We start from the raw sequence: 24,584 nt of genomic DNA, 5'->3' as shown, positions 1-24,584 counted from the left end.
GTGGAGAAAGAAGAATAAGAAAATAAATAAGAGGGGAGACATGGAATGGTGGAAGGAATAAGAAAATAATGAAATGAGAAAATGATGGGCTTGGTGCTTTGAATTGTCATTGCCCTTTGGCTAAAGGCAACGGACAAAGAAGAGAAAAGCAAAGGGGCACTTCAGATACAACATAAAAAAGAATGCATAAAATCATGATGAATGATTAACATACAGCAGCAAATGCATGAAGGAGGACACGGAATGAGTGGCAAGCAGAAAAGAAAAATAAAAGAATACGAGGTGGGGGAGAGACCAAGAGAAATGAGAGGAGCAGAAAATAAAAGAAGACGACGGACAGCGCGGAGAAGAATAAAAAAAAGGAAATATAAAGGAAGCAGACTGCAAAAGAGAGAGCTGGACGTGAGAAGCAGCAGAGCACAGAGAGCAGATAGGCACGGCAGAGAGCAGGGAGAGGAGACTGAGACAAAAACGTAGCACGGCAGGAAGGGAAGAAGAAGCTTCATTATATTGTTCTTGGTTTTATCTTCTCAAACCCATGTTTTACTTTTGGTTTAATTTGAGAATAATGTGTAACTAATTTTTAGTAGTTAGGGGCTGTTTTGAAGCCTCTCCATAAATGGGGGTAAGGCTAGCCGACATTCACCTCTCCCAGACCCTGCGTAAAGCGGGAGCCTTGTGCACTGGGTACGACCTAGGGGCTGTTTTGAAGCCCCGAATATGATTGCAAGTTTATTGTGATATTTTGTTTGAATGACTTTTATGAAAGGATGAAAATTGTTTCACTATTTATGTCATTGATAAATTCTTTATGTGTTTCTATGGATGCATACATAGTAAGCATATCTAGGATTTTAATGCTATGAATATATGTATGCCTGCCCTTGTTGAATGAGGACCTACATATGTTCTAGAGTAGCACTTGTTAATTGTGGTTAACATGTGAAACGATTTCTAGGATAAGTAAGACAACACCAGTACTTACGATGCCTTGTGATGACTCAAACTCTTTTTATTCTTAATGATTTCTACTTGTTAAATCTATGAACACACCATTCTAGATTGCATGCTAGGGACTAAGTTAAGTTGAAAACGCCATTCTCTTAACATACTACGTAAGAAAGAGTAATAGGTTGAGTTCTAACAGTGAGCCAACTTGAGCATCTTCATCCGGAAATAAAAGGAATTTGAATGAAACATAACATACTTACATGATTATTTGGTGGTGGATAGCATGTCCCCTAACTCGTTTTCTTAACTTGTGAATTAAAATCTATTGGTATTATTTAAAATCTGTTTCTGTACTGTTTTTGTATGATTTAATTTAAATAGAAAATCAACTCCAAAAATCCCAAAAATTTGTGTGAGCATAGCTTGGTGTGTCTAGTTTATGTGTATAAAATTTCGTTGCATTTGGATAAGTATAAGTTAGTCTAATAATTATTGTTTGGTGGCTGGTCAGTGGAGACAGCCACCCGTTTTTGTGACATTTTAAGTATTTGGATAAAACAATCTTCTGCGGGAAAGACCTTATTTTCATATGCTACAATTGACAAATCTTAGTGTTAATAAGGAAAATTAATAGGATTATTGTGTGCTACTTTGTGGTGCGTTATAATTACTACCAGGGCCCTCCTTAAGATAGTTTAAAAAAATGACAATGTATTGATACTAGAAAACAATCAATTAAATCGAAATAAATTTTAGCACTAACTGATTGCAAGTTTACAAATGTCATTAATTATAAGTACAAAGAGTTACAAACATAACATTCACTAAATAATCAAAAGTTGTTTATTCTTGAACAACCAAACATGAAATACAGAAAACTTCAAAAACTCTAACTTTAAAGTTCACTTGAACATATAACACTATTATCTAATAAAATTGGATAAAAAAAAATCATTTTTAGGGTGTTATTTCTAGAAAATATCTCATTGTATCTAAATTTTTATATTTAGAAAGGGGAAAAAAATTACTCTTATAATTGGTGTACAATGAGATTTTAAAGTGCTAAAAAAGCAATTTTTTTGTGTAAATATAGGACATTATTATATAACATTAGATGGTAGCATTACTCTAACTTTAGGAATTTACCTCTTTAGATAAGGTGTGTTTTTTGGTATAATTTTTCTTTTGGATTTGATAAATCTGTTACATTTTTTGGGTAAATCATGTAACTATAAATTGATTTATTTTTTTTTATCTTTCTCACGTAAATTTGGTTTAGCTCACTTGCATTTGATTTGTGTTCTTGTTGAAGGTTGAATGCTCAAGCGGTGGATGTTCAAGGCGTCATATTGCTTTATAATTTTTAAACCTTGTTCTTGTATTCAGAAATCTTATTCATGGTTACTTTTCTATGGATTTTGTTTTGGTTAATTTGTTATTTTTTTTCTTCTTTATACGACAGATTCATTTTTCTTTGTTTACAGGTCATGGCCTTGGCAGACTCAAGAGGAAGAACTTCCCTTGAAGGCGACCAAGTTAAATCAAATTCTATGGCAGACTAAAACGGAAGAACATACATTCACTTAATTAATTAATGAATTAAAGTAAATATTGATGATATAACATAATTCAGGATTTGAAAACCAAACCGACATTTGACTTTGAAAATTAACCAAGATTTACATAGATTTGGAGAATAAATAGTATAATGCCCCTAATCATTATCTGAACCTATTGTTTTTTCAACAATAAACATGCTTACGTGGCAATGAGAGTATTAGAGACGGATATATTTACCTTTTCGCCCCTATTTGTTATTAGAGTTACAACACTAATTTTAAGGGCAATTACATCATCTATCCCTCCTTACTATTAGATGCAGAGTTTTCATTTTTTGCCCCTAATATTGTCTAATGGATGCAACTATTAACGTAACGCCTCTACTTCTTCTTAATTTTGTAGTGACATTAAGAGAATCACTCATTCGCAATTCTATGTTTCTTTGGGTTCTCAAAAGAGTCCCTTTTGCAGACCATGGCCAACGCGAGCTGCAAGAGCGCGGGGCTGGAGGCCTGCCTAAAGAAACCAAAGAATATTGTCTCTCTGAAAATTCCTCTTCTCATTGTTTTGGTATATATAGCCAAACCTATTTACATAACAACTATAACAAACTAACTATGATTACATCCACATGTAATTAAATGATTGACTGATTATGCTAACTAATCTGTCATCACTTGGCATCTTCATCTTTACTGCCCACTGCTGAGACGAATCGGCAACGCTCGTCCTCAAGATAATCGTCGTACTTCGATTCTTGTCGCCAGAGTCGTTGGAATCGCCATTCCTTTCGTCGATAAAAGTCGCAGCTATCTTCGCATGATTCTTGCTGCTGCCGCCCAAAGTGGGGATTGGTCTGCGTGACGCTGCCATTGACCTGCCTCGTAAAATTCCACTTGTTTATCATTTTGTCCTACTCCTCTAATAGCCTGAGCTTTCATTCCATATTTTATATATATATATATATAGGATAGTGTTATTCACACACCTATTTTTACGTCTCACACATCCTTATTAATTTGTGTCCATTTAATCTTCTTCAATTTATTCAATCCGATGACTGGAAATTGAAAAGATTGTTTGAGAAGTAAAAATAAGTACTTGAATAACATCATCCTATATACTAGCTTCTCTCCCTCAATACTAGCACAAATGTTGGGCAAGGAAGAGTATATATTGACTAAGATGCGGGAATAATACGAAAAAGCAACATAACAGTGTGAATAATATCGTTGTATTTAAAAAATATATATGTTGAAGCCTATGTCTCTGTCTCAGTGTTTGTGAAAAAAGTCCAAAGGCAAAAGTCTCAAGTACACACTTATTACGTACATATCGAGTTCTATAGGTGGCTACTTTTTTCTTGCTTGGCTATTTCTTTGTTGCTTCTTCCACTCTTTCCTGGAACTTGGAGACAGACACCAGAAGACCACATCACTATATATCTGGATCAAATTAAATAGCTGGCTTCTCAGCTGAGGAATCAACCATTGATCAGGAGATTGAGAGTGATCATCGATCGGTTGCTTGCTCGCCATGGGAATCTGTTTTGGAGCTCCTGTCAATCATAGTTCAGCATCTACAACCAAGCCGGCTACCCTAGGTATATATATTGTATATGCATAGTTACTACAAATATTCCCCTCCAAAGTAAATTCTTCAATCGCTTCTTTCCTTTATTTTTTGTTTGGTTGCCATGAAAACTTCAATTTTCTTGCGTCCTCTCTTTGCCATGAAAGTTGTTTGGTTTTCAACTTTTAAGTGTTCATTAATGCGAATTTATTTAAGAGAATTTAATCACATGCACGTTTATGAAAATATTTATATATATTGGCAGTAGCATCGAGATACATTAACAAGAACAATGGATTCGTAGGAAAAGGTGTCAGCACCAAAAAAGTTCCCAGGAATATTAGTGGCAAAAGAAGTACTGGTGGAACAACGGAGAGGAGAAAGAATTATACTGAAGCAGCTGGAGGTGTGGCTCTTCCTCTTCCTCCTGCTGCGGCAGCAACAGCTGCTCCAATTGAATGTATACCAAAGTTGAAAGAGTTCACGTTAGCAGATCTGAAGAAGTGTACTCGAGATTTTCGACCAGATACAATACTAGGAGAGGGAGGTTTCGGAAGGGTTTTCAAGGGCTGGGTCGATCCCGTCACATATGCCCCGTCTAAGGTCGGCGTTGGCTTGGCCGTCGCAGTCAAGAAGTCCAGCGAAGACAGCTATCAAGGTCACCAAGAATGGCAGGCAAGTAATTCTTTTTTATTTAATTAGCTAGGGTTTGCCGATAGATTAGTAATATAATGCACATATTTATATGCACAATATTTTTGGCTACTAGCTAAAGGCTTAATTGCTTTTGCTGGCCAAGTAAAATTAATTTTCATGATATTAGTATATATAACTTGACATGATCATATGCCTAGTATTATTAATTAGTATGGCTTAATTAAGCATGTGGCACCCTACATTTGAGTTAAACGTTTCTCCTCATGTTAGACATGGCCTGAATTATTGGGCACAAGATGTCATTGTAACTAATACTTAAATTTTTTAAAAACTTGTTTCCTAATTGTTTTTAGTTTTCAGTTAAAAAAATGATTATAAAAATTAAAATCAAACCAAAATTTGAAACTCACAAAACTTTCAGTTTTCCGTTAAAAACAACTATAATAAATAAATTTTTTTTTTTTCAAAAAGTGAAAAAAAAAAAATGTTTATCAATCATCTCTCACTAACACATAAAATGTGATTCTAATAAGAGTAATGCTAGAGAAACTAAATTTGCAAACTAAATGATGTGTCACCAAGAGTAATAAAAACGTTTATCAACGTTTAAGTAATCAATCAATCATCAACTTCCATGTCCTTTAGTTTTCAAAACTTTGTCTCAAAATTTAATCTCCCTAGCATTATCCTTCCAATAAACCTTAAAAACCCTAATATATATAAACTAGTGGATCGAACAGTATGACTTCCATGATTGCAGGCTTTAGTTGTTAAGGTAGCAGTACTACGTACTAGCGGCTGATGAATCATGATTAGCTTTGGTCTTAGTGGTCTTCCATTTATAAACACAAAACATATTTGCATTTGCATGAAAATAAATTATTAGCAGTGACTAATTAATAAATAGTTAATTCTTTCCATATATGATATTAAATAGTTGGGTTGGTATATATGCAGGCCGAGGTGAATTTCTTGGGGAAGTGTCATCATCCAAACCTTGTGAGGCTGCTGGGACATTGCTGTGAAGAAAGCCAATTCCTTCTTGTCTACGAATATATGCCGAAAGGCAGCTTGGAAGGCCACCTTTTCAGAAGTAAGATTAACATATATAAACAAGGATACATCAATGTTTAAAACTTCTTCGATACAATCAATATTTTAAAGTAAATATCCAAAAAAAAATCAAAGAAAGATTTGGAAATGGGGCTTCACCTCATATCAGATAAACTTTTAAGTTTAGGCTAAAATCGACAAATATTGTTGATATTTCTAACACATTTGTTAAATATCGAATACTTTTATATTTCGTCCAAACCAGTGTTTGAAAATCCCTAAAGTTTCAATTTAAATTTTCGTCATTTCCATCGAAAATAACCGATATCAATTTTCGATATGCCCGTCGATATTTTCACAAATTTACATATCGATATTTCTACCGATATCGATATTTTAAACACTGGAATACACACATGTTTCACATTAATTAGTTGTAATGCAATATTGCATGCATGTCTGTTTTGGTCTACTACACTTCAGTCAAAAAGTAGGCAGTAAATATATATGATTAACAAGAGATCATGATAATTCTACAGAAGGTCAAGAACCACTTCCATGGGAAATAAGACTAAAGATAGCAATTGGAGCTGCGCGAGGCCTTGTTTTTTTGCACACCTCAGAAAAAGTCATCTACCGTGACTTTAAGGCCTCCAATATTTTGCTCGATCCGGTACGTTCTTCTTTCTTTGTTTTTTTTCCTTGTCATTTACCAAAAATCAAAGTAGAAGAAATTGAAACACAAATTTCTAAATTGACATTTTTTTTCTTCGTTTATTGACTTTTATTCTTGCTGGTAATTTTGTTATCTAGGCCTACAACGCAAAACTTTCGGATTTTGGGCTGGTGAAGACAGGGCCGATGAATGGAAACTCCCATGTAACCACACGTATTATTGGAACTCAGGGATATGCAGCTCCAGAATATGTTGCAACCGGTAATACAATTTTCAAGATAAATATATTTTTTGTGACACTAAAAATATCATTTTGCACTACTCTTCATTGATTTTTTTTTTGTATTTTACAAGGAAGTGCATGATAAGTTTTTATAAAGTGCAATTAATAACTCTCTAAATCTTCATTTCGTTAGAACTTTTCCTCAAAAGAAAATAGCAAGGCTTTAGTTTAAATTCTAACATTTTTCTTATAAGAAAATTGTGAGGCTTAACCAACTCCCCACTCTCTTAGTGTAAATAATATCGTTTGTTCAAATAATAATAATCTATTATGTACTCTTCAACTTTTTTATTGTAGTATCTTATTTGGACATTACTACAAAATCCTTCACCATGAATTATAATTACCATATGTTATCTTAATTTCTAAAATTTATGACCAAACATTTAACGACTTCTCTTTACATTTGATTATTTATAATACACTAAGTAGTTTCTATACAAACGTACATCAACACTAAACTGGCCCTGAGCCACTTGGTGGTGTTTAGTAAGGGATTATTGTGTATATGTATATACAATGGAGAATTCAGCATTTTTACTCCTTCGAATCAAGATTTTTAGTCGAAATATCTGTAGATTCCGAACTAGCTTCTACAAAGTTTTTCTTGTAATATCGGTCCATAATTTTACATATATCAATCGAACAAAAGAAAAGCTCAACTAATTAATCACTTTATCCACTAATAAAATCATATTAATCATAGCATGTAATCAAATTAGCACAAGCTATCAACTAATATTACTGAAAAAGTATTACCCACCAGGGAATTCCCAAAAACACTAAACTCAAAAAATCAGATCCCCTGTACCAAGTACAAAAAACTAAAAATGGGAAACAAACAAAAGGCTACAGTCTTGAACCATTAACAAATCCCAAGACAGTGAGAATATCACTCTGTTTCGAAAAATTAGGGCAATTAATTTAAAGATCAAAATAACCCAGACCTTCTTTAACCCTGAACTAAAACTTAAATTTCCACTTCTATTTCCCCTCAAAACTCAACCCAACCCAATGCTAAAATGTGGCCTAAAACCTAAAACTCAAATGAAAGGCAAATTTAGCCCAGGATTAATAGGGTTGGCCCACCATATATGTGTATTTTATTTAGTTTTATATTTATAAATCGATTGAATCCAACGGTTAAAATATAATTTGATGAAATTCAACGTAAAAAAATAATTTAAAGGTCCAAATTTAAATCTAACGGCTAAAGTAATTTAAAAAAAAATATTTCATTTGTTTCATTTTTTTTTCATAGTGTCGGTTAGTGATTTTTCAGTATTTGTCAGAATTTAAATATTTTTAGGTTAAAATGTTCATAAAATTAAATTAGGATAGTCTACATAATTTTTTAAAAAGTTACTTTAAGAAAAAAATTAGTCTAAATTCATTCTTTAATAATATGGGGCTAAAATTTTAGGCTATGTTGGAGCAGAAAAACTGTTTCTAAGTTAAAATCTAAATCTTCTGGGCTAAAAATTTTAGATTTTAGGCCAAAGGTTGGATAGTATGAGAATATCAAAATCGAAAATAATAAAGCTCATAAGAAACCCACATTTTCTCACAACTTGCAGAGTGGTAGAGATCAAAAGGAAAAAAATGAGAATTCTTGCAAAACCCTAATTAAGATTCAGGAACGGGCTCAGGATTTAATAGGGTAGGTTCACTTTAAGCCAAAGTTCTTCTTTAGTTTGAAACTTGAAACCTTCTACTAGAGATAAACGAAAAGAAACAATGTGTAAAAGTTCAACACACGGCGTGCACGAAATGCTTGCTATCCAGATGACTAAGAGGTCAACCAATGCTTTCCTCAACCAACCTTTTGGGGTCTATGGAATCAACTGACCCATCGTGGATCCTGTCCTGTCTATATATGATGAAGCATCCCCATAAATAGTAATATACGTCCAATCATTGATATGTCTAACCTAATTCAAGAACTCTAAACTTTTCACACTAGATTCATTATTGATTATGGATTTGTTAGAATGTTGGCGAGCCAGATTATTTTCACTACCCTTGTCGTCTATTCGTATTACAGTATGCAATATTACCGCACATTGGTGTTATGGAGACACTAAATATATTCTCGATGGTTGGTGTATCGAAGCACATAATAATTGTTAACGAAAGAAAGTTCATTTTAATTTTCGTGTTTAGCTTAAATTTACTTCCATTACTACCTCCCAAAAGAAAACCTAGAATTCGTACGTAAGTACGCTAGCTCTCTACAAGCTATTTGATTTGCACAGGCAATAAAACATTCCCACTTTCCTATTTAGCCAGTATCACATGGAAGATAAAGTCAACAAGTTCATGTACAATCGCACAATTAGACTAATGAAAGATATGTAAAAGATACACAATATATTTACATATATATTGTATGGTTTGGTCTTTGGATACACAATATATGTACATATATATTGTATGGTTTGGTCGTTGGTGTCCTGTCTACATTGATCTGCCCTACTTGCCTTCCTTACCATTAAGCCAACGTGAATCCAGTTTTATATCATTATCAAGAATAATAATGTCACTCAGTATTACGGTTTAGTGGTACTCCTCTTCACTTAGAAGTGTGAGGTCTTAGGTTCAAATCCCGTGGATAATAAATTTAATACCAAATTAGTTTGTCCATTGTGTGGCTTAGCTGAACTTTCCCTCTAGTTACAAGTATTTAATACAATTATCAATTCAATAGTCGGATGTAATCTCCTTATTTATATATATTCACATGAAAATGTATATAAACTTCTATCTATGTGAAAGATTCTTTTTATATCAACATGTATCACTGATTAATGTGTTTTGCTTGTAGATATATAAATTTTTTTGTATCTTTTAGTTAGGTTTCATATGTTTATAGGTATAATATATGTGTAATTGTTTATCTACATATATTATAGGTTTTTGTTCATAATCTATCTATAGCACAGATTAATTGTATTACATACTTTTTCTTTTTATATTATAACTTTATTACAAAAGTTAATGAATTTAGATAACTTTATCTAAGAAGACAAAATTAGTATAAAATATGTAATTAAATAACTAGAGTCCAGAAAATAATCTATACTTTTGGACTTGAATCTAAAAGTGTCTTATTTCATATACGCAAATCACTCTTTTGTCAGTAGAACCAGCTTTTTCAAGTAGTGACTTTCATTTTGGAATATGTCGTCTTCCTAGTATTTATTCTTTTGAATTTTTTTGATCAAGTGGAAAAAGGAGAGAAACTCTACGTTGCATTTGGTGGGGACATGGGTCCTCCCTAGATTTATGTATCTTAATTCACTAAATTTTTGTATCTGAATCATTGAAATTTGATTCAACAACTACAAATATGAATTCATTTTAAAAATTATAATAATTTTAATCGTTGGATCAAATTTTAATGATCCAGATACATGAATTTGGTAAATTAGGATACATGGATCCAAAGATGACCTATGTCCATTTGGTAGAGAGATTTTTCAATGTAACCGGTACACGGAGTGCTACATTGCTTGTCACTAAACAAATAATGAGATATGTGTACTAAAAAGTTAATAATTTAAAAAATAAAATTTCTCATTATTCTTATTAAAACACGTGATATACTACTTTTAATATCATCACAATTAAAAATTTCTTCATTTAATGGGGGTTCGACGAGATTTGAGTCAATGATTGAAAAACCTACTTTTCTCAACAGTCAGAGATACACGATTTCCACAGAGACTATTATAATATATTGACTTACGGCCAAGAAAAAATTTGCAATGGGTGACTTGACTGCTAAGTGATTTTTTAAGCTAGTATCAGTTTATCGTACGTATAGAGTATACATACAGTAAACTATTAACATTACTTAACGTACGTGTAGGTGACTTGACTTGACTGCTATATATATATATATATATATATATAGTTATAGTTATAGTTATTTATTTATTTATCATACTATCGACCCACTGTGACAATTTCATCAATAAAAGTGATTAAATTTCAAAGTATTTAAATCAGCAGATGTAATGTATTTCATTTATATACGTAATTCTACTATATATTTTCAAACAAGGAGGAGTAGATTTAGATTACATAATCTTTCATTTTCAATAGATCATACGACTTCAATATATTCTATAATATAAGACGATGAGAAAGTCTGTAGCAAATATTTTGCAATTGGTTCCTTATATGCCTTTATTTATTTATTTATATTTAAAAAATAAATTCTACATGTAAAGTAGTTGAGCAATATATAACCCTTAGAGTTAATTCCGGTGGTGAGGGAGGGTTGGTACTTTACCCTAGTTGATGACCGCCTACAAATGAACATTTTCCAAACACTTAACATGCATGTTCAACTGCAGGGCACTTGTACGTAAAGAGCGACGTGTATGGTTTCGGTGTCGTATTGTTGGAGATGCTAACGGGATTACAGGCAGTTGACAGTAATCGGCCATCTTGCGCGTACAGTTTGGTAGACTGGGCGAGGCCGTCGCTTCACAAGAAAAAGTTGCTGAAGAATATAATGGACCCAGGGCTTGGAGAGGAATACTCGTTAAAAGGTGCCTTCCAAGCAGCTGATCTTATTCTCAAATGCCTAGAACCTGATCCTAAAAGCAGACCTTCTATGGAAGAGGTTTTGACAGTTCTGGAGAAGATTAACGAAATTAAGAAGAAACCAAAAAGTACAAAATCCAATGGGAGAGGACATGATCAGGAACCATATTCTTCAGCACATAACCATCATAGTAGTAACAGGTCTCCATATCACCAAAAGAATGGCGGTGTTAGAGCTAGTTCTCAACATCGTGTATACTAATTAATCAAGATTTGTAGCATTGTAACAAGTTTTGAATTGAGGTGTTTTCTCCTTGTATTGTACTTATCTACTTTGTATTTCACGCGTTGATGTTTTATCATATATAACTAGTTTAAATTGTGTTATTGAATGTCGATGGATGCAAAACTTAAGTTAATATTGCGCTCACACATTATATAATTCCATAAAAACATGCCAATTTAATTATACCTTATACTTGTTAGAGTTAATAATGTTCTACCCTAATTGGTCTACGTAGTTGTATCTGAATTGAACTAGAGTTAGGGTTTTAATTAGTTAGCCATCCCATGTGCAGCATGGAAGAGTGAAACCCAAATAATTCCTATAACTCTCCATCATTTCGTTGTATAAGGAGCAACCGTGCATAAAAATGATTCAAGCTATTATGTCCTTGAATTTGATAGTCTAAAGCTTCATCATTTCGTTGATATGAACTGATAAATATTATGATACTATCAATCGTATGGAATAACAACTTAATAATTTAGAATCTCAATTTAGGCGGAAGGTATTTGCATTATATGTTCATATCATGCATCATTCTTAGTATTGGTTACATGTTTAATTAATTTCTGAACCTTAGGTTGGTCTTGAACTCTTCTCGATGCTTCCCTTGTTCTTTGGACGTTTTCTTTAAGTGAAACTAGCATTTGCCTACACACTTTGTGTGTATGAACACATTTTTTTTAGAAAATGAGAAGGAGAGAGGGAGAGAGAGAGAGAGAGAGAGAGAACGTGGGGGAGTAGGAGGTTTTTGTTTTTTTTAAAAATTGGAGCTATTTTATATCACCTGTAGATGAGGCTCCAATAAAAGACAGTAAAATTTGGACCTGTGAAATTACATTATTGCTCATCATTTTTTTTTTTTTGTGATAGAAGATTAAGTAGTCTTTTCACCCATTTTTTGTTGACAAAGAGGATTTCAATAATTAATAAAGATTTGACAGCTTATATTATTTCAAAATCTCCGCACATGTTTTACTAGCCTACGTCGTAATGTCCTCTTGAAAATTAGAAATCACGAACCGTAAAATTTCTCAGAAAAATTACTTCCATATATTTCCAGTGGTACAGGGCACAACTGTTTCCTATTGAGAAAGTAAATTTTAATCCGTCAAGTTGGTTGATCTGCATAGACATTTCTGCCCCTTTGACCCACTGGGCCTTAAAAAGATTTGGGGTTTGAGTAATTAAATGGAATGTTCAAGGCAACCCACCAAGCCGTATTTTCTTTCTTATTGGGCTAATTACAAAATGAAGCCCAAACACATGTAAATGCCAAATTGGTATTTTATGGCTTATGTTGTAATTTGACGTAATCTTCGATATTTTGCTTCATTATTAAAAGCTAACGACCACACAAATTCTTACAACTCAACCCGATGAGAAAAATTTATATGAAACGGTTTTTTAACATCAATACCTCAAACATCATTTTTGAAAGCCGAAATAAATTACAACAAGGATCCTCTATAAATTCTTACCCATACAAGTCAAATTTTAACCTAGTAATACTAAACTAGAAGATTTTCCAAACCAAACACATAAATGTGGTCATAAAGCATGCCCTAAATTTGCTAGACAACACGAAAATTATGTTTAACTGAAAACCGTGAGATCTTGCCAAATACCTTGAACAACAGATCTGATATTTCATGGTAATTGAATGTCTCCATTAATAATCTATATTAGCACTTTAGAATCACCTTCAATTTCCAATCCGGAGAGTTGTAGTCGGAGTCAACACTTGAGCCTTCAGTTTCCAATCTCTATTAATAATCTATATTAGCACCTTAGAATTACCTTCAATTTCCATGGTTATTTGGTTGTTGTTGTTGCGGTAACAATGATGTTGTCAATGAGAAAAATGTGACAAAAATCTAAAAAGTAATAGCTATAGCACAATGGTGACTAATGCATACTATATAAATAAAGAGATTATATTCACACACCCCAAATTACTTTTCCCACACTCTTTTAATTTTTTAATATTTTCTACACACCACTAACACTTGATAGAAAAATATTAAAAAATTAAAAGGGTGTGAGGAAAGTAATTTGAGAAGTGTGAATATAATCTCCCTATATATATATATATATTACTTTTTTCCACCATTTTCACATTGATAACATCATTGTTACTCTAGCAACAACAACCAAATAGCTACTAGATGGGGGTAGTTGTTGCTCACTTTTCTAGTTCATGTTGTCTATATGTTTCAACACGCCAATCTCAAATTGTTATAGGGATATTTTCTTGTAGGGAAAGTTTTCTAGGCATTGATTGTGAGATCCAAAGAATTTATTATCAAAGACGAAGAATTTTGGAAAAATATGTTCAACTCCTCAGTATTTATATTTATGGTTACATAGAACTACTATACTATTGTTACCTTCGGTTGCCGATTGTAATTATTTCAAATATTTTCAATTTCCGTTGTTATTATAACGTTTGATCCACCAGTTTTCACTTATTTAGAAAGGGATCAATGTATCTTGAGGGTATTTGGGAATAGAACGCTCTGACAATTGAGCGATACATTATTAGAATTCTATGTACTGCTAAATCATGATAGATTTTCGAGACGTGACACTGACGAAATTAAAGTCTTACCTTCACATTTGAAAGTGTAAACATAAGCTCACATTTTATTGCTTTATCATGTGAATGAGTTGGAATCTCATTCTGACATTATCACTTCACGGCTGGAGATATACAAGTCCCATCCCAGTACTTGGATCCATGCATGCATCATGTATAGAAGAGAAGACTACAGCTATACATGGCAGCTTGTGTTGTTGTGCAGATTGCAAATCTATATGGGACATCTACGTTTGGTTTTGGAAGGACCAAACAAAACAAGATAAGTATGCAGATAGACGAATAAATTTAAAATTATGTAAGACCATGCAAGATAATAATTAAGTGTTAAATAATGCAAAGGGCAGATTAAAAATACAAGTCTCTTCGGAGTTCGGAGATATCTCATAAAATTAGAACGATAGAGAAAAGGTTAGAATAACATGCATAAATAGAGAAAAATTACAAACATAAAAACAGAAAGCCATTGACCCCAATAAGATCGGGAGAAAGTTGTGGGATCAAATTGTATGTGATGACTAATGAGACACAAATAGTAAGTTGTGGTTTGATTGTGGTCACTTTCTTTTTGAGGAGGAGAGCTTTTGTAGCAGTTATAATTTATCGTCCAACCACAGATCTGAAAGAGACAATTGTTATTCAAATTTGAGGTGGTGATGTTGTGGTTTGTGTGTTTGGCAAGGATTATGCAGAGGAAGCTCGACATTTGTTTGAGGTGAATCATGGTAGGAATTTTTGCCGACAATTGCAAGCTTATCAAAGAGTGATTTGGTCTTTCCTTTGTTGGGTAGTTGTAGTGGTTCAAGGGATTCACAATCATGTTTTATTGTTGTTGCAAAGTCTTCAAGTGATGGTACTATGTTTACCTCATGTGTCTTGACGGTGTTAGGTCCGGCTTATAGGGCTTAGGCCTTGGGCCTTGTGTGCTTATCTTTCCTAGTGGTTAGGTGTGGATCTTTTGTGATTGAGGAATCATACCTATGAAGAGTTTATTTTGTATTTATCCTTTTCTTTTGTTGTGGTTTAGTTGTTTGTCATTTGACAAAGGACTCTATGAGAATATTTTCATGATGTCTCGTAGCAGGGCTTCTTTGTCGAATGAGCGTCATCTTTTGCAAGTTCATTAGAAAGAGATGCAAGATTTTATCCTGGTGAATATTATCTTTTCATTTGGTTGGATGTGGTTATATGGGTAGGTTTGGTATTGTATTTCTGCTACGTTTATAATCATGAAATGGTATTCCTAATGATTGAGTTCTCCCTCTTATTCAATTAATGAAATACTTGTTACCCCCTAAAAACAGTCAAGTAACTTGGATACTATTCCCTAATAAAATAACGTACACTCGCATAATTTATGAAATTTGTATTGGGGAACCTACTTGTTTCACCACTTATAATTAGTGTATCTTCACCATATAAATATCATAATTGGATCCGTTTCTTCTCTTTATAATCTAAAAATTATATATGCAAAAAATTATTCAATTTAAAGATCATTTAGCCATCAATGCTTGTAAAACCAAACGACGATTTTGATAACAAGTATCATCCTCATGATGAAACGACCATTTGTTTGATGAATATGGATGGCTGAAGATTTTCCAAATTGTGTAATTTTTCGCATACATGAACTTTAACATGTGATAGAAAGAATGAATGGTTCCGATGTTTATATGGAGAAGATACATTAATCATAAATAGGAAGAATATAAACATTATCTCATAATTTATCAATCTCAAAAACTTATTTTCTTATTATTCAACACATGCTTCTTTAATTATCGAAATTAGTTTATGAGAGTCGGAGAATGAACATGCTGAAAGGCCATATATATATATATATATATATATATATCATCAGTCCAGGCGTGCCGCTGATGGTGATGATGACATTCCAATGAGTGGCAATCATGAACCTGAATGGCAATCCCTCTCTTTTTTCTTTCTTTTTTCTTTTTTCTCTTCTTTTGAACTAGCTAAAAAGCCTAATCTAAATCTAAAAGGCCAAAAGCCCCTTCTCCGAGTGTGTTGTGTTCCTCCTCCCGCTCTCTCTCGCTCTCTCTCGCTCTCTCTCTCAAATTAATCATCATCCGGTGTGGTGAGTCGCTGACCGAGTGAAGAGTTGGTCCTACAAGTAGAATCTGGTTATCACTCGCATCATTAGTCCCACTTAGCCTTAGATAGATTATCATCTTGCCAACTGTTACATTTCATAATGACTTATATAATATGAATGTATAGTTATGCTTGCGTTCTATGCCAATAATATAAGAACATGTGTTAGTTTTTTTCATGTATTTTCGTATTATTGATAATAAACGTCATCGTAATAGTGTACCCATGACTATTACATGGCAGAATGACTTGTATATTATGGGTATATGGTCATGGTTGCATTCTATGTCAATAATATAAGAACATGTGTTAGTTCTTCTTCATGTATTTTCGTATTATTGATAATAAACATCACCACAATAGTGTACTCGTGCCATCCCTTGTCCTACTTAATGAATATCATTTTTATCTTAATCAGCATGCAGCTCTAGCCTTTATTTATTTTACTTAATTACCCATCCCCAAACTGCATGGTATTATCATGGTACTATTCACTTTACCCTTTATTTTGTCATTATCATTAAAACATTAAAACTCAAAATTTTCAAGCCTTTTTCATTAGTTTTCCTTATATATAATGATCACCAGCTACTTACTGGTTTGACCTAATACTTTTCTTAATTTTATACGGTAAATTAGTTAATCTGTTAATTTCATTTTAATTATCTTCCTCCCTCTACCTATCTGGATCCCTATCAGTCACGGCAATGGGTGAAAAAAGACACTAAGAAAATCTGACTGACTGACTCTCGGATTGATTAGGGAGGGGGCTGCTTGGTTTAAACTTCCAGAATTCGAATCTGCTGCCCTGCCAGCATTATCCTGGTGACAGCAGAAAAACAAATTAAACTTACAAGGTTCCTTTATTTATTCATTTATTTTTTTGCATTTCAGGTTCCTTTTTGCTTAACAGTGAACAAAGTAGGAAACAAGCAACCAATTAATAGCCAAATTATTGAAACTATTTATATTGTCAGCAAAATATCACCAAAGAAGCAAGTTAATTTGCAACAGCCTAATAATAGTATAAAAACATATCTTGAGGTATTATATTTGGGCCTCTCTAATATTGTGAATAAAAAAGAAAGCGATAATGTCTCTAGCATTACGATCCATTTGTATTTATCTTTACTCGTAAGTACAAGTTTTAGATTCGAAACTTATAGATGACAAATTCATTAATACTAGTCGTTCAAATTCTCCACTTCTTAGTATAAATATTATTGTTTTAAAAAGTGGCACTTAGATGGTAGAATTACTATCGTAAACGTCTATCGCTTTAAATTATACATATCTTATCGGGTAATGCTAGAAAGATCATTCATTTAAACTATATTTTATAAACTATATGACATGATTCGTTATTATTAAATTATTACTGAAGTGTTGATTAAGATGCTTACTACTTATTGGTGACACATCATGTCACATCCCGATCCAGGGTCCATCACATACTAGGCTCGACTATGTCGTAGCACAATATTTTCCGTTTTGGGCCACGACCACTCCCTCGCGGGTTTGTTTCTGGGAACTCACACGAGAACTTCCAAGTGGGTCATCTATCATGGGATTGCTCTTGTAACATCTCACATCGCCCAGGGGAGTAGATCTTGTAAGCCTTATATGTTCATGCCCATCTCTTCCTAGCACGAGGTTTTTTGGGAACTCATTGGCTTCTGATTCCATTGGAACTCCGAAGTTAAGTGAGTTCGCGCGAGAGCAATCCCAGGATGAGTGACCCATTGGGAAGTTCTAGTGTGAGTTCCCAGAAACAAAACAGTGAGGGTGTGGTCGGGGCCCAAAACGAACAATATTGTGCTACGATGGAGTCGAGCTTGGGATATGGTGGGGGCCCGGGCTAGGATGTGACAATTTGGTATCTGAGCCAATCCCTGGCTGGAACTGTGCATACGAGGACGTTGGGCCCCTAAGGGGGGTGGATTGTAACATCTCATATCGCTCAGGGGAGTGGATCCTGTAAGTCTTATATGTTCATGCCCATCTCTTTCTAGCACGAGGCCTTTTGGGAACTCACTGACTTCAGGTTCCATCAAAACTCCTAAGTTAAGCGACTTCGCACGAGAGAAATCCTAGGATGGTGACCCACTGAGAAGTTCTCGTGTGAGTTCCCAGAAACAAAACCGTGAGGGCGTGGTCAAGGCCCAAAGCGAATAATATTGTGTTACGGTGGAGTCAAGCTCGGGATGTGGTGGGGACCCGGGCCGGGATGTGACAATTTTCACGCGAACTTGCTTAACTTCGGAGTTTCTAAGGAATCCAAAGCCAGTAAGCTCCCAAAAGGCCTCTGCTAAAAGAGGTGATCATGTACATATAAGGCATAAAAGATCCACTCCTCTTAACGATGTGAGATCTAACACATCACGTAATTTACAAATTTAGTCTAAAATATTAATCTACCTAGCATAATTCATATCTCAAAAATGCATGCATACCTATCAATCATTAACAAACCGGCCAACTATTCAAAGGGTGCAAAGTAGTACTATAAATGAAATGATTTTCTCTGCGTTGGTGTTCTTCTAACTTTTTGAAAGGTAGACCTATATCACTAATTGGCCAAGTTGTCATCTTTTTGCAAAGATAGCTCAAAATGAAAGACTTCTCATCCTTGTTAATTTTATTTGAACTTACTTCCAAAGATGGGTAACTAATCATAGGCTTATACACACACACACACACACACACATATATATATATAAAGAATACTAGCTTAGCTATAGGTATATTGTACGTTATTGGTAATTTGGTATGCAAGCATTTTCATCCAAAATATATGTAACGTTACAAAAAAAAATGGTCGAATAACGTTACAACTACTATTACATGCAAAAGAAGATAAAAGACGCAAGCAGAATATATGTAACGTTACAACTACTTACATGCAAAAAAAGATAAAAGACGCATGCAATAATATGTGCAATGCAGTTCAACTTGTGATCGATCACTTTGCCATGTCTAGCCAAAAGGAGCCTTTGCTTGCAGTGAAAGTCTTGACCTTTACTTTTGCACAGAAAATTAAGCTGCGTGCAGAAAGTTGGTTAACCCATACCCATCTTAGGAGAAAATGAGTTCCACTCGTAAAAAGTACATATGATATCATACATATAGCCTGCACTATGATGTTGTGAGTTCCTCAATATCTAGTGAAAGATAACGTACAATATATATATATATATATATATATATATATATATATATATATATATATAGGCTATGATCTGACAACGCTAATATTTTTAACATATTTTAACATTCATTTTGTAAAACCTATTCCATAATTTCTTTAACGTTCCAAACCATTTATATTTTAAATCATAAGTACTGTTCAACATGTTTAAATATAATAGCCTAAGGCTTAATGTTTAAACTTGTGTCCAAAATATAGCCCCATGTATCACCTCACTGTCCATATTCGACTTCAGTCGTCATGTACGTACCTATGCGAAATCATGAAAGTTCTAGATATGCATGCATTATAGTTAACTGACATAATCATGTACTAAATGAGCTGATAATATATATAACTGCATCGTTAATTTCTCTTAGGCTGTGTTAGCTTCTTGGAATCAGCACTGTCAGTGTGCACCCTCTAACTTACGGCAACAAGTGGATATCCAACAACAATGTTATTCAGGCACATATTGACGAACGCATGTGAGTCTTATATTATGTTGAGAATAAATTTCACATTAATGAGAGAATAGACATTACATGTACTTATAAAATAGTTGAATTACTCTCTATATTATCAATTAATTTTATGATGAAACATCAACTTTCTTTATAGTATCAGAACATGTTGTCTCATATACTAAATATAACCCCATGTATCAATTCTCATGTATATCACCCAATCACCTCACTGTCCATATTTGACTTCAGTCGTCATATACGTACCTGTGCGAAATAATGAAAGTTCTCCATATGCATGCATTGTAGTTAACTGGCACAATCATGTACTAAATAAGCTGATAATATATATAACCGCATTGTTAATTTCTCTTAGGCTGTGTTAGCTAGCTTCATCGAATCAGCACTGTCATTGTGCACTCTCTTAACACGGCAACAAGTGGATATACAACCAGTGGCGAAGCCAGAAATTGTCGGAAGGAGGGGCAAAATTTAAAAATGTAAAAGGTTAAAAAAAATGCAGACAACCAAATCCTTTTAAATGGTAGACAATATTAATTTCGTTCATAATCTATCAATACAAATAAATTTCAATTATTATCAACGAAGTTTCATGTCATGAAAACACGGTAGTACCTATGTAAAAAATTTGAGGTCGCCATAAGTCCGAGGTCTTGAAGATCAAACATGGTATAGTACCCATGTAAAAAAATCACAATGATTAGTCATTAATTATATATCTTTAGGCATGACATCGCAACCATCTTGTAATACATTGTTATCTTCCACTGAATTTCTTTATCAAAAAAATTTCACTTTCAATTGACACTCTAAACCCTAATAGAGAAAATATATTCTGAACGATTCATAACACAAAAGCTTATATTTATACAACGTTTATACCTGGTGTACAAGTAAAAATCTCATCCTATATAGATACAATAAGAATCAAGTTATAATATTAATTCATATCGTTTGGAGTTACAGTTGATTTTGACAAGACTCATTCCCTAACACCCAAGTCTACCACTCATATTTTATAGGATAGTCAATTTTCATCGAAAACCTTTGCCACTTAGCATAGAAAATTTACAAATGAAATATAAAATTTCATATTTTCTTCTGGTTTAAATAAAAATGATGTCTTGTAAATTTCTATTTGATTTACGTTAACTTTTTTGTATTTATTTTCTTATAGTTTTCTTTTTAGATGAGACCAAAGTAAAAAAATTGATTATCTTCATTCAAAGTACAAATCGTGGCGTGCTTGAATTTCATCAGGCGGTCCCCACAATCCCTCACCTCAATCTTTAATTGGCACCACACTTTCACACAAACCGCACCGTTTTATTAATTTTTTTTCAAACCCCAAGTCTAACCGACGTCGTTTGGTTTGGGTATTTTAAGAAAAAAAATTAAAACGCAGATTTCGAAAAGCCAGAACCAAACCAGCAGGGTAGCGCCGCATCACACGATCAGAACCAAACCCATCCCAAATTCCGGCAGCCTGGATGTTTTAAAAAAAAGCTTGGATGTTTAAAAATAAAAAAATAAAAAAAACAGCTCTGCTGCGCAGCAACAAAACCAGATCACCGACAGCAGCAGTGGGCCACACCAGCTGGGTTTTCGGGCGAGGGGAGGGGCTGAACCAACGCTCCAGTCATGTTTTCCAGCGAGGGGAGTGGCAGACGCCACTTCTCGCCCTCACGTGGCTTCGCCACTGTATACAACAACAATGTTATTTAGGCACAAATTGACGGACGCATGTGAGTCCTACATTATGTCGAGAATGAGTTTTACATTGATGAGAGAATAGATATTGTATGTGCTTATAAAGTAATTTGGTTACTTCCAATTGGTTTTACGGTGAAACATCAACTTTTTTTATGGTTTCAGAACAAGTTGTCTCATGTGTGAAGCCCAATGGTCACACACGCTTCACGTCAACCGAGTTGTGTTGTCTACGTGTTAGGCTTGAAAATTCGCCACACATAAGAGGACGTGTTGAGAATAAATTTTACAATGATAAGAGAAAGGACATTACATGCCTTTATAAAATAGTTAAACTATTATATATATTGTTAATTAACTTTATTGTAAATCTTTAACATTTTCCACATTAATATTACTTCCCATCTCTAAATACTATAAATCGTGATTAGATTTTAATGTAACATGTAGCACCGCGGTACATTTAGTTTATCTCTCAATCAAAAGAATGAATGGTAAACCATTTGTCTAAAATTTTGACTAACGAGGCAGCGGCCCCTAAAAACCCTTAATAAAATAGGCCCGACTACGATGCTACGTCTCATTAGTGATATGAGTTTTACGCTATGTGCCCTAGAAAAACATCATCGTTTAATATCATGTGGATTGGTGCTAATTAGCATTAGTCACTCACTGGGTCACTGGGGTGTGTTGGTAGTTGGTTCGAACTATCCCCATTAAAATCTAGATTCTTTGCTCTCCTACTTTTCGTGTCTTCTTGTTTGTGTGGTTACGGTTAAGCCACATCAACAATTTATATTACTATTTATTTTTATCTTATTATCTCTATAAAAATATACATAAAATATTAACGTGACTTATTTGTGATCATATAAAATAGAAGGGCACGGAAAATAGGAGGGCAGAGATCTGCCTCCAAAATCCACAGCCACCGCACTGACCTACTTATGTGTTTTGCAGTGAAATTACCTGGCACCTTCTAGAAGCCTACGAACAAGGTAGGTATGGATTAGGTTTTATGCCATATCACCCAATTTTGAGTTAGACTATGCAATAAATTTGTCCTAATAATTTGATATGAAGCCCGTCAATCATAGAAATTAAATTAAGGTAGTGCTATTTATATATTTCAAACATTTTTCTTAATTTTCTGTTCTCAGATCGGATGAATTGAAAAGTGTCAATGAATAAAAATTAAAGAAAACTAATAAAAAAGATTTGAAAATTTTGAATTTTAATGATAAAGACAAAATAAAAGGTAAAGTGAATAGTACTAGGATTGACTTTTTAGTGTAAAAATATGATTTTTCATTAAAGTGAACAGTACATAGAGCTTTTTGTTAAAATTACCTAAAAATTAACAATGATGTGTGGAAGGTAAAAAAATTTGTGTGGATAGCGGTAAAGGTGGCACCCATATGGTTGTGAGTGGGCACCCGTTTAGAGGCGTTTAATTTGATATAACCATAATACAAAAGTGAGATTGGTAATAGACCAAGTGGTGACAATGATGTAAACTGAAATCAAACTAAATAAATTTTAATAAGTATAAATTAACAATTCAATATATTAATTTGCCACCTCTAAACACCACTACCCTAAATTTAAAACCTGAGTACAAATACAGAAAATAAGATGAGACCGTAATGCCAGTGGCGACCGCAAAAAAGTCAAACTAGTTAAACATCTTTGGACCCATCGAAGTTCATATTATTTGATCATATTGACTGCATAGAACCGGCAGGCACAAGTTACTTGTGACAAGCACCATCCTATGTCCTCTTTATTCATGCCGGCGATTTGTAGGATCTCAAACTACCCCGCCCGAAATAATACGCCGCACTTTTTTGTGGGCATCTTTTTTTATTTTTTTTTCGTTAATTTGTTTAGAATTGTTGCCTTTGTCTTGTGTTGAACTGAAATAGTTTTGTTTAGTATAATAGTATGGGCCTAAAAATAAATTAAAATGAATGGCAATAATGTTGAACAAACTTACTATTTCTAAAACTTTTAACCAATCACGGGATGGTCTGGTGATTGAAGACGAATTTTATGTCTGTATTCCACACGACAAGTTCTGAGTTCGATTCCTGACGTTGGAGAATCACACGATAGTGGCTATGAGGAAGTTGAAATGCCTATATGAGTCTTCTAGGCCACCGAAAGGGTAAACTGCCACCACCATCTAGTCTTTTTTATATTATATTATATTTTATTTTTAATAAAAACTTTAGAGTATTGCTTGGCATAAATCAGAATGTGTGTGAAGCTAAATTATATAAATATTATATGTTTCTGTAAAAGTAAAATGAATGCTAATATTGTTGGAACAACTTTGAGTATTTCTCGAGTCCTTACTCACAATTAGCTCAATACATATACAAATAAAAAGCGATTTTCGAACTTTTATTTTCTTCTTTGCACTCACTTGTATTCTCTAGCATTTAGATATCAAGAAGCCCAAAAAAAGGAGTATAAAAGGAGAAAACAAAGTGCATGTGAAAATCACTGCTAATAATCATAAAAAACAACTCATTCCAAATTTTCAAGCATAAAATTATTTTTCGTAAAGTCATTAAAAGCATCAATTTAAAAAAAAAAAATTTGAGATACACAGATCAGCAAAAGTGTCGAATGGGAGTTGTAACAGGGGTGAGTCTATCTAATTTTATTTATTTTTTTCTTTAAAATAAGAAACAAAGTGCCTAAGAGCAGTTCCACCTCTAAAAAAAGTGATAGACCCAAACGAACAGTAATACACCAAATGCATCTCCACCCCTAACAAAAAATAGCCTAGTTAATTTTATTAAAATATTATTATTTTTATTATAAAATAATAAAAATAATAATTTTATTTAAAAAAAGAAGGTAAGTCTGGAACCTCCCTGCATTT

At 33.5% G+C, this 24,584-nt stretch overlaps 1 protein-coding gene across 2 annotated transcripts; it reads left to right on the top strand.

Moving 5' to 3' along the window:
* Window positions 1-3,920: 3,920 nt before the first annotated feature.
* On the top strand, window positions 3,921-11,698 carry LOC126625372 (probable serine/threonine-protein kinase PIX13). 2 transcript variants are annotated; one of them, XM_050294472.1, is made up of 6 exons: window positions 3,921-4,114; window positions 4,388-4,758; window positions 5,698-5,833; window positions 6,333-6,466; window positions 6,607-6,730; window positions 11,114-11,698. In XM_050294472.1, the coding sequence occupies exons 1-6, from the start codon at window positions 4,048-4,050 to the stop codon at window positions 11,566-11,568; spliced, it is 1,287 nt and encodes a 428-aa protein (XP_050150429.1). In that variant the 5' UTR covers window positions 3,921-4,047; the 3' UTR covers window positions 11,569-11,698. The 2 variants fall into 2 exon arrangements, with proteins under 2 accessions (XP_050150429.1, XP_050150428.1); XM_050294471.1 differs by having other exon boundaries at window positions 4,349-4,758.
* The last annotated feature ends 12,886 nt before the right edge of the window (window positions 11,699-24,584 follow it).

The sequence above is a fragment of the Malus sylvestris genome, chromosome 6 (genome assembly GCF_916048215.2).
Source record: "Malus sylvestris chromosome 6, drMalSylv7.2, whole genome shotgun sequence".
NCBI classification, from domain to species: domain Eukaryota; kingdom Viridiplantae; phylum Streptophyta; class Magnoliopsida; order Rosales; family Rosaceae; genus Malus; species Malus sylvestris.
This window is presented reverse-complemented; position numbering and strand designations above follow the sequence as displayed.

Excerpts from the sequence above, each read along its gene's own strand:
- LOC126625372 (XM_050294471.1), top strand. The coding sequence starts at position 4,048 with ATGGGAATCTGTTTTGGAGCTCCTGTCAATCATAGTTCAGCATCTACA. Across the intron at positions 4,759-5,697 it reads AAGGTCACCAAGAATGGCAG|GCCGAGGTGAATTTCTTGGG; the intron begins GCAAGTAATTCT and ends GTATATATGCAG. Across the intron at positions 6,731-11,113 it reads TCCAGAATATGTTGCAACCG|GGCACTTGTACGTAAAGAGC; the intron begins GTAATACAATTT and ends GTTCAACTGCAG.